This window comes from Ornithorhynchus anatinus, chromosome 4, assembly GCF_004115215.2.
Source record: "Ornithorhynchus anatinus isolate Pmale09 chromosome 4, mOrnAna1.pri.v4, whole genome shotgun sequence".
Taxonomy (NCBI): Eukaryota; Metazoa; Chordata; class Mammalia; order Monotremata; family Ornithorhynchidae; genus Ornithorhynchus; species Ornithorhynchus anatinus.
In genome coordinates this window covers 57,392,921-57,404,467 of record NC_041731.1, presented here as the reverse complement: position 1 = coordinate 57,404,467, position 11,547 = coordinate 57,392,921, and the positions used below count along the sequence as shown (strand labels likewise).

Below are 11,547 nucleotides of genomic sequence, written 5' to 3'. Positions count from 1 at the left end.
ATTTTCACCCGATGGCAAAAGAAACTATGACCTCCCTCCTCAGTTAGCGAGAAGTAACCTTAGACCCTGAAGCTAAATACCTGAAGTTATAGTTGAGGTTAAGATTACTGCTGTTGACTTTGATGACGGATACAGAGAAGAGAAGGGAGGAGAGGGATTGGGCAGAGGTTTGACAGCCCATATCCAAGGACTAGTTTAATCACCTTTCTGAACTGGAACCGATCACCTTGCTTCTCTGGCTCTCTGTCCTCCACCAATAAAATGAGATCAGTAGCTGGCATTATCGAGGGCCTCATAAGGATGTGTTTCGGCAAAGAGAAGGTCCTTGAATGAAAAAGTGTATTCTAGCCTGGAGTCTTTTTCAGATAAAAGATTTTATTGAGTTTGGAGAAGCAGAATTGAAAATTGCAGCTGCTAGACTGCTATGGTGAATATGACTGTCTCTGAGAAGACCAGAGCCGAACGGGGTCATAAAGACAGCAGAAAAATCTGCCCTTCAGTCATCATGTTCTATTAGGTTTACAGGGTGAATAATGTATTGATCCTTTATAAATGGAAAAGCTGATTAATTTAACATGCAGTGGCCCCAGTAACTCACTGTCTCTCTCTCTCTTTTTTTTTCCACAGGAGTTTGAATAAAAGAAACAATGACCTCTACGCTCTGTGGTCTTCAGTTACTGTTTCCTCTGTTACTCCTCGTGGTAAGATGAGACTTTAAAAATGCCTATTTTCTTGGATACTTTGTGCCCCTCTGCTCTCTGCAAACAAACAAAACAACAGCAACAGTGAAGAAACCTGCTTATGGCATCCACTTCTTTATGAAATAGCTCTGTAAAGAGAGATCACACAATTTGCATTGCGTGGGTGTCCAAAACTGCATGGGTGTCCAAAACTTAATCACACCCCATTCTCTTCAGATTCAAATATTCAGACTTAACATTTGCCTTTCAGCTTGCCCTGCCTGAGGAGTAAAAAAAGAAGCAGCATGACCTAGTGGAAAGGGCATGTGCTGAGAGAAAGAGGACCTGGGTTCTAATCCCGACTCTCTGACCTTGGGCAACCCACTTAACTTTTCTCTACCTCAGTTTCCTCATCTGTGAGATTGGGATTCAACAACTGTTCTCTGTCCTACATGGAATACGATTCCCCATGTGGGACAGAGTTTGTCCAACCTGATTAATTTTTTTGTTCATCCCAAGCATGTAGTACAGTGCCTGGCACGTAGTAAGTGCTTAACAAATATGATTATTGTTAAAACACTTTTTAAAAAAATGGTATTAAGCACTTATGTGCCAGGCACTGTACTAAGCGGTGGGGTAGACACAAGATAACTGGGTTGGACACAGTCCCCGCTCCACATAGGGCTCACAGTCATGGTCCCCATTTTACAGGTGAGGTAACTGAGGCAGAAAGAAGTTAAGTGCATCAGACAAGTGACAGAGCCAGGATCAGAACCCAGGTCCTTTAACTCCCAGGCTCAAAGTCTTTTCACTAGACCATGCTGCTTTTCGTATTTGGTGCATTTAAAAATGAAAAATATAGGAATTCTGTTTCTCATACTCATGGTCAGGCTCAGTGGACCTAAGAACCAATAATTTAACAACAACAATAATAATAAATGATAGTACCTTTTCCCCTCAAGTCAAATAGTTTCTTATTTTGACAAGGAATGTTCCTCTGAACCATAAAAAAAGTCCTTTCAGTTACTTCCAGCACTTTTCTATTTGATTAACTTTTATTTATCCTTAGTTCTATTTGTGTAATAGAATATATTTTCAGGTCATCGGATTTGATTTTGGAGGGGCATGAAACAAAGTTTTTCAGGGTTTTTTTTTAAGAATATTTCCCAGCCACCCACCAAAATGTAAAATCCTTTGAGTGTCATTCATTCATTCAACTGTATTTGAGAGCTTACTGTGTGCAGAGCATTGAACTAAGTGCTTGGAAAGTACAATTCAGCAACAGAGAGAGACAGTCCCTGCCCACAGCGAGCTCACAGTCTAGAACGGGGGAAACGACATCAAAACAAGTAAGCAGGCATCAATAATATCAATATAAGTAAATAGAATTATAGATTTATATAAGCATCAAAACAGATAAACAGGGATTAATATAAACAAATAGAATTATAGATATGTACATATCTGTAGAGCAGGGGCGGGGGGGAGGTAGAGCAAAGGGAGTGAATTGGGGCGATGGGGAGGGGAGGGGGAGCTGAGGAAAAGGGAGGCTTAGTTTGGGAGGGCTTCCTGGAGGAGGTGGGTTTATAAAATGAAACAGTAGCATTTCACAAAGTTACTCTAACTTTCCTTGGTGAAGGAGGGTTGAAATTTAATCATGCTTAGCAACAGATGTCCTTAAAATTTTGTGTCTCACTCAGGATTTTGATAGCTGGGGAATAAGAAATTAGAACAAACTAGAGACAATAATCACTCAGTGTGTACCCACACGTTTTGAAAATTTTATAGGGCATGGAGCAGTTTTAATGAACCAGAAAAGAGATAGGTTGCCCTGATGCGAACTAAACTCTGAACCCTGCAGAGGCAGTCTCCACAAATAAAACATTTCTTCCAATAGCATAGACACTTTCTTAGGATTGTGGGAAAAGTAGCTGCAAAATCGCCTTTACTCTCTGGACTGATCCTTTTTTGAAGTCCCTCTGAGTGAAGTGGTTTATTATTATTATTATTATTATCTAGAGAAGCAATGAAGCTTAGTGTAAAGAGCGCGGGCTTGGGAGTCAGAGGACATGGGCTCTAATTCATTCAATAATATTTATTGAGCGCTTACTATGTGCAGAGCACTGTACTAAGCGCTTGGAATGAACAAGTCGGCAACAGATAGAGACAGTCCCTGCCCTTTGACGGGCTTACAGTCTAATCCCAACTTGGCCACTTATCTGCTATGGAAACTTGGGCAAGTGCTTAACTTCTCAGTATCCTCACATGTAAAATGGGGATTCAAGGACTGAATATCCCCCCTACTTATAGCGAGCCCCAGGTCGGGCAGGGATTGTGTCTGACATAATTACCTTGTATCTTTCCCAGTATTTAGTACAGCATTTGACACATAATAATTGCTTAATAAATACCAAGATTATTATGGGTGCCTTTATTGGTTAGCAAACTGAAAAATGCTTATGGATGCCAAAGGGCTAAAAATCAGTGTTCTTAGTTGGGAAGATCTGCCTAGGTCTGCATTCTTTCCATCTGAGGGCTGACTATACCAAAGACCTTATTATCAGTTATACTTTCCTCATTTTCGAAATTTACACAAGAAGAAGGGTACCACGAAATCTCTAATCCTAGGACGTAGAATGCTTTCCCCCTCAATCTTGTCAAACTGTGCCCCTCCCTCATTTTCGTCAGAGGCCTCCTAAAAAGACGTCTGGTCCAGAAGGCATTCCTTGATTAATCAACACCCACACCTTCCTGTCCTCCCTTCAATCAACTCAGCACTCACAGAGTTATACTTGTATTTATTTACTCACTTATTTTTACCATTAATGTTTTTACCCATCTTCAAGTATGGCATAATTCACCTCTTTATACCTCCTATTTCCTCCATTAAAATGTAAATTCTTCAAAGACTTCATTTGTCCACTATGGGTCTAGGAGAATGTTCTGCACCTACTTGTTTTTTCAAGTTTGACACAGATGCTGATAGCAACTTACGTGCACCTAGGTTTTCACTACTGCGCATTTGCAACTGGCCTTGTGAAAAACGATCAGCCTTTGGTTTCACTGGAAGCGTTTCCTTGTTTTAAGGAGAGAGGGAACTGGGAAACAAAATAAATTTTCTTGCATGCTACTGAAAACGTATCTCAGTTCCTCTCTGGTGCATTGGTTGGTTGCTGTCCTGCCTTGTAAGACATGGCTCATTACTATGAGCAAGAAATATTGGATTTTTGAGATTCCTGGGCTAGTCCTGTTACTGTTTCCTTAATGAAAACCTGGTAGGCAGCACAAACTCATATTCATTTACTTTAATCAGAATCAGCCAGAAGAGCTTTGGATGTTAATTCAATGGCAAGAACGTTTCATGTTTACCGAGCGTGAATCTACCGAAAGTGTAAATTTTAAATCTCCCATAAGATTTCTGAGTGGATGAAATGTCAAATGGATATGTTAAAATCTGCTTTGCAAAGCTGGATTTGTTTGGCGATTTTAAAACAGCCTTGGGAAATAGGCGGGGGATGAGAGAGGATTCCTCTGGACAGCTTGTTTCTGGGTAGTCTTTCTCAGATTCCAAAGGGATGATCCCTCAGGAACCAGAAATGTTTCCTTCGCCAGAGTCGTGAGTCCCCATAAACAGAGGATGACATGAACATTTTTCATATCAGAATATTTTAGAGTTCAAGGAAGGTCAGAGTGCTTCTTTTAACCTTCAGGATCGTCAACTGAGGTGACGGGATTAATCAGCGCATAGAACGCCCGAAACGAGTCGTCCAGGCAGGGCTAACTGGACCGGGGTGTGGAGCCTTGGGTGATGTGGTGACACTGTGTCATTTGGTACCTCAGAGTGGGATAATAATAATAATGTTGGTATTTGTTAAGCGCTTACTATGTGCAGAGCACTGTTCTAAGTGCTGGGGGAAATACAGGGTCATGAGGTTGTCCCATATGAGGCTCACAGTTGATCCCCATTTTACAGATGAGGGAACTGAGGCCCAGAGAAGTGAAATGACTTGCCCACAGTCAGGCAGCTGACAAGTGGCAGAGCCGGGATTCGAACCCATGACCTCTAACTCCCAAGCCCGGGCTCTTTCCACTGAGCCACGCTGGATGAGGCTGGTCGCCAGCTCTGTGTCTCTGCTCTTGTCCCTGTCTCCGCCCCTGTCTCCACCCTTGTCTCTATCCTTTCCTCTGTCTCTTCTGCCCAGGCTTCTGTCTCTGCCTCTCTCTCTGTCCCTGCCTTTGCTTGTCTCTCTTTCTTTGCCTCTGCTCCATCTCTGCTTCTGCCCTTGTCTCTACCCCTACCTCTGGATCCAGCTTCAGTGCAGGTCTCAGGCTGATACTTGAAAGTGGCACTGCTCGAGCAGGAAACTAAGGAGAGATCCTCCCCCGAACCTGGAATGGCATTATCTGGGAGTCGGAAAGATTGCAGCTCTGGGACTGGGGGAGGGTCTCTTCAGACAGCGCGGCCAATTTCTCTGTTCCATTAGCCAGGACTTTACCTGTGGCCTGAAGATCTATTTCAGGGCTTGGCACCCGAGCCAGCTAGGGAGATAGTATGGCCTAGTGGGACAAATATGGAATTTGGAGCTCTGCCACTGGGCAAGTCCCCTAATCTATCAGATCCTCAGTTGCTTCAATTATAAAATGGGGATAAAATACAGGCTCTTCCTCTAAGACTCTGTTCGGGTCAGGGACTGAGTCTGATCTGATTATCTCATACCGAGGCCATTACCCTACCTCTGCTACTACTACTACTAATAATTATGACAATTGTTAAGTGCTATGTGCCAGGCACAGTACTAAGTGCTGGGGTAGCTACTGGCAAATTGGATTGGATACAGTCCCTGTCCCAAGTGGGGCTCACAGTCTCAATTCCCCATTTTACAGTAACTGAGGCACAGGGAAGTAAAGTGACTTGCCCAAGGTCACACAGAAAAGTGGCAGAGCTGAGATTGGAACCCATGACGTTGTGACTCCCAGGCCTGTGCCCTATCCATTACGCTATACTGCTTAGCACAGTGCTTGGCACCTAGTGAGAACTTGATAAATGCCATCATTGTTATTTATTACCGCTGCCCTAGGCAGGATGCTCCAGGTGCTACTTTCCTGCCCTCCAAAATCCCAGGGGTAATGGAGCAGCAAATGGAAGATGTAGAATCAGGGTCAGTATGGAGCCTGGGGATCTCCTCTGATCACAGATTCCCCAGGGGGAGGACAATGGGGAGAAAAAGAGAATACTTTTTCGGGGAGCTCCTACCTCCATGTCTAGGGAGCTCTTTGGCAGTTTCAGCATCCAGAACTCTGGCTCTGATCTCTGGGGGAGGTGGGGGAAAGGGTCTGGATAAGTTTGGGTCCAGACTTAGTCTCAGAGCCAGAGTGATCTCTGCTGTGGAGCTCGGTTCTGTCCCGCCCCAGACCTGGACTCGTAGGTGGCCTGGATTCTCCCCCTTCCAAGTGAGTCTAAACTAGGTCTGAAATATCCACAGAGGGTCCACACTCCCCCTTCCAAGTGAGTGTGAACCCTCAGGGGATGGTTTAGTCAGTTTAGTCAGATTTAATCCGGCGATCGCATTTATTGATAGCTTAATATGTGCAGAGCACTGAACTACTAGCAATTGTGGTATTAAGCACTTACTATACATCAGACACTGTGCTAAGCGCCGAGGTGGATACAAGCAAATTGAGTTGGACACAGTCCCTGGCCCGTGAGGGGCTCATGGTCTGAATCCCCATTTCACAGATGAGGTAATTGAGGCACAGAGAAGTGAAGTGACTAGTCCGAGGCCACACAGCAGATGAGTGGAGCCGGAATTAGATCCCATGATCTTCTGACTCCCAGGCGAGGGGCCTATCCACTATGCCGTGCAACTCCCCCTAGCACTTGGGAAGAGTACAATATAACAATATAACTATATAGCAGTATAACAATATAAGAGTCATAACTCGCTTAGTTTTATACTTCATCCAAATCCCCCAGGTGGTTATGGGAGATTCTGAAGCCAAGTCAGCCAGCAGAGAACCTCACAGCTCTCTCTCCGTTTTTATTTTCTGCTATCTGCCAAGAATTTACTATGTGCTAGGCACTGTTCTAAGCCCTGAGGCAGACCCAAGGTCTGTGTGGGCAGGGATGGTGTTTACCGACTTTACTGTAACCTCCCACTGCCCCTGTCACGATTGCACTCTTCAAAGCCCCAGTCCTCTTCAAAGCCCTACTGAGAGCTCACCTCCTCCAGGAGGCCTTCCCAGACTGAGCCCCCCTTTCCCTCTGCTCCTCCTCCCTCCCTTCCCGCCACCGCTCTTCCCCCTTCCCCTCCCCTCAGCACTGTGCTCCTTTGTATAAGTTATTTATTACCCTATTATTTTATTAATGAGGTGTGTATCTCCTTGATTCTATTTAACTCGATGATGTTTCGTTTTGTTCTGTTTTGCTTTACTCTCTGTCGTCCCCGTTTAGACTGTGAGCCCGTCATTGGGCAGGGATTGTCTCTCTCTTTTGCCGAATTGTACATTCCAAGCACTTAGTACAGTGCTCTGCACATAGTAAGCGCTCAATAAATACTACTGAATGAATGATGGCACCTGGAGAGTATCCAGTACCCTACCAATCTCGGCTATGGGAGGAAAGAGTTGAGTGGAGGCCTACCCATTCGATTCCTAACTTGGCCAGTGGCTAGCGAGTGGAAGACAATCTGCAGCAAGTCAAAACTCCCCTGGGCTGGGCAGCAGCGGCACGGGGGAGAGTCGAGAGCGGAGACTCATTTACTGCTTGGAAAGAGCAATGGTAAACCGCTTCCGTGTTTTCACCCAGAAAACTCTATGGATACGCTACCATAATGATCACAGATCGAGAGTGGGGCTTTCTGGGAGAGATGTATCCATGGAGTCGCTCTGGGTCGGAGACGACTCGACAGCATGAGACAATTCTCCCAAGATTTAGTACAGTGTTCCGCTCACATTCATTCATTCATTCAATCGTATTTATTGAGAGCTTACTGTGTGCAGATCACTGTACTGAGCGCTTGGAAAGTACAGTTCGGCAACACATAGAGACAATCCCTACCCCCCAACGGCTCACGCGCTCAGTAAATACTGTTGCTTGATTAACTGAAAGGGATGGAAGAGCTGATTAATTGCCTTAAAGCCACTGGTCAGGATTTCTGTTTATTGTAGAGCTGACTGGGCGGCCACTGGAGGTTTTTTTTGAGGAGAAGGAAGATGTGGACTGAACAGATTTTTAGAAAAATGATCAGGGCAGCAGATGGACTGGAGAGGGGAGAGGCAGATGGTACAGAGGACAGTGAGGAGGCAGGTAAGGTAATGAAGGAGGGATAGGAATAAGTGCTTGGATCAGCATGGTAGCAGTTTTTAGGTGAGAGGACAGATTCTAGAGGTGTTGTGAAGGTAGAACTGACAAGATTTGGTGACAGACTAGAGTGATGGTATTTGTTAAGCACTTACTTTGTGCCAGATACTGTACTCAGCGCCGGAGTGGATACAAGCAAATCGAGTTGGACACAGTCCCTGTCCCATATGGAAACAGCCCGGGCTTGGGAGTCAGAGGTCATGGGTTTGAATCCCGGCTCTGCCGCTTGTCAGCTATGTGAGTGTGGGCTAGTCACTTCACTTCTCTGGGCCTCAGTTCCCTCATCTGTAAAGTGGGGATTAAGACTGTGAGTCTCATGTGGGACAACCTGATGACCCTGCATCTACCCCAGCGCTTAAAACAGTGCTTTGCACAAGTAAACGCTTACGAATACCAACATTATTATTATTACGATGTGGGGCTCACAGTTTCAGTGCCCATTTTACAGATGAGGTAACTGAGACGCAGAGAAGTGAAGTTACCTGCCCAAGGTCACACAGCAGACAAGTGGCGGGGCAGAGATTAAAACCCCTGACCTTCTGACTCCCGAGTCTGTGCTCTATCCGCTACGCCATCCTTGTGGGCTGAATGAGTGATGAGTTGTAGACAATGCCAAGGTTACCAATCAGTCAATATTTACTGAAAACTTACTATGTGCAGAGCAATGTACTAAAGGCTGGGGAGAGTACAATACAAAAGAATTAGCAGACATGTTCCCTGTCCATAACGAGTTTACAGACTAGTGGGGGAGTCATCAGTCAATCATATATATTGAGCGCTTACTGTGTGCAGAGAACTGCAGTAAGCACTTGGGAGAATCCAATATAGCAATAGACAGGCACATTTCCTATCTACAATGAGCTTACAGTCTAGAGGGGTAGAGACAGAAATTAATACGAGTAAATAAGTAATTTATAATGTGTAATTTACAGATATGTACATAAGTGCTGTGGGGTTGGGGGTGAAGAGAATAACCAATGTCCAAAGGTCACAGACTGAGGAGCGTAGACAGCGCAGAAGGGAGAGCCAGAGAAAAGAGGGATTAAATGGGGAAGGCCTCTTGGAGATGTGACCTTAGTAAAGTTTTGGAGGTGGAAAGAGTGGTGGTCTACCATACATGCAGGGCGAGGGAGTTCCAGGCTAAAAGGAGGGGAAGGGAAAGAGGTCAGCAGATGAGCAGAGGTCAGAAGGAGTAAACTGGCCCTAGAGGAGCAGAGTGCGTGGGCTGGGCTGAGGTAGGAGATTAATGAGGTGAAGTAGGGTGGGGCAAGCCGATTGAATGCTTTAAAACCAATGGTAAGGAGTTTTTGTTTGATGCAGAGGTAGATGGGCAGCCTTTGGAGGTCCCTGAGGAGTGGGGAGACATGAACTGAACATTTTTTGCTGAAAAATGATCCGTGCAGCCAAGCGAAGTATGGATTGGAGTGGGGAGAGACAGAAGGCTGGGAGGTCAGTGAGGAGGCAGATGCAATAGTCAAAGCGGGATAGGATGGACATGTTGTGTTGGCTACAGTTACTGGAAAGACTCGGGGAAGACATGGTTTGGGTGGGAAGATGAGGAGTCCTGGTTTGGGTGTGTTAAGTCTGAGGTTTTGGTGGGACATTGATGAAGAGATGTCCTGAACGCAGTAGTAAATGCTACTACTCTCATGCATTCATGCGATAGTATTTATTGAGCGCTTACTATGTGCAGACCACGGTACTAAGCGCTTGGAATGGACAATTCGGCAACAGATAGAGACAATCCCTGCCCATTGAAGGGCTTACAGTCTAATCGGGGGAGACGGACAAAAACAAGACAACTTAATCACGATAAATTTATTGAGCACTTACTGTATGCAGAGCGCTATACTAAGTTCTTAGGGTAGTACAGTACAATAGAGTTGGCAGACACGTTCCCTGCCCACCAGGAGCTTATAGTCTAGAGACAAACATTAATAAAAAATTAAATGGATTACCAATTTATACAGAAGTTTTCTGGGGCTGAGGGTGGGGTGAATAAAGCATACAAGTGTAAGGATGACAAACTAAATCCTCGCCCCATCAGTCCCATTAATCCCATCACAGTTCCTTGCACTTCAGTGCATATATCTTCCTCTGCATCCCATCTTTTCCTGGAGACCAGGGATCACTGTTGGTGTCAGGCCTGGGAGAGGATAAGGATGGAGAACCTTAATTTGGGTAGCTGGAAAAAGTTATCCTTAGATCCAGAGAAGGGATTTGGGAGCTTCACATTCCAGGACTGGGGGGTGTGGGGGCAGTAGGGATTTCTTCCCTTGAGGTTTAATGATTTTTATTGGGCTTGTCATACCAGATTTCAAAAATTTAGGTGGTAAAGCTTGTCTATCAGCTTTGATCTCACTTTGGACCGAAGGGCCCCAAGGTAGAAGCAGCACCCTTCCTTTATCTCAGAGAAGCAGTGTGGCTCAGTGAAAAGAGCCCGGGCTTGGGAGTCAGAGGTTGTGAATTCTAATCCCCGCTCTGCCACTTGTTAGCTGTGTGACTTTGGGGAAGTCACTTGACTTCTCCATGCCTCAGTTACCTCATCTGTAAAATGAGGATTAAGACTGTGAGCCCCATGTGGGACAATCTGATAACCTTATATCTAATCCCAGTGCTTAGAATAGTGCTTGGCACATAGTAAGCGCTTAACAAATACCGTCAGTATCCCAGCTCCTAGTGGAAGCTACCCACCTTGCGGGGATCCAGTCGAATCCCAAACTGTCCATTCTCTTTCTTCCTTAGGCTTCCTACTTCCATAGATAGCCATTACTGGGGCAAATCATGGGGAAAATATAAGAGCATAAGCACGTCTATTACTGGGTCAGAGCCCTGGTCCATCCAGTATGCTTGGAGGTATAGTGGGATACTGATGAGTGAATCCCAAATAATCCTAATTTGCCCTTTTATATCCCTCATTTTCATTCCGGTGTCCCATTATGGATCTATCGTCCACCCATTTGTCCAGTGATAGTGATGGGAAGTGCCAACTGGTTATGGAGTCCAATTCCACTGGGTTCTGGAACTTAGTTGAGATACGATTCCACCACTGCATAGATTGCCCTGTGCAGAAACAACACTTCTTGTGATACAGTCCTTCAGATTCCCTTCCTTAGTTCCTTCTCTTCCTGGGTGCAACTTTTTAAACTTTCTTTTTCCTTGTCTACCAATCAATGGGAGGCAGAGTAGCCTAGTGGAAAGAGCATGGGCCTGGGTGTCAGCTCATGGGCAGGGAATGGGCCTTTTTTTATATTGTACTCTCCCAAGCACTTAGTATAGTGCTCTGCACACAGTAAGCGCTCAATAAATATGATTGACTGACTGACCTGGTTTATAATTTTGTCTCTGACACCTCTCTGCTGTGTGACCTTGGGCAAGTCTCCTAACTTCTCTGTGTCTCAGTTACCTCATCTGTAAAATGGGGATTAAGACCTTGAACTCCCTGTGGGATTGGACTGTCCAAACTGATTAGCTTCTATCTACGCCAGCACTTAGTAGAGGGCCTGG

General features: G+C 45.1%; 1 protein-coding gene across 1 annotated transcript in view; it reads left to right on the top strand.

Moving 5' to 3' along the window:
- Positions 1 to 636: 636 nt before the first annotated feature.
- Positions 637 to 11,547, top strand: part of CDH17 (cadherin 17) — a 73,839-nt gene continuing 62,928 nt past the window's right edge. The window contains exon 1 of the mRNA XM_029062162.2: positions 637 to 701. Coding sequence (XP_028917995.1) covers positions 648 to 701 — 54 coding nt within the window. The 5' untranslated portion in view covers positions 637 to 647. The remainder of the gene's footprint in view (positions 702 to 11,547) is intronic.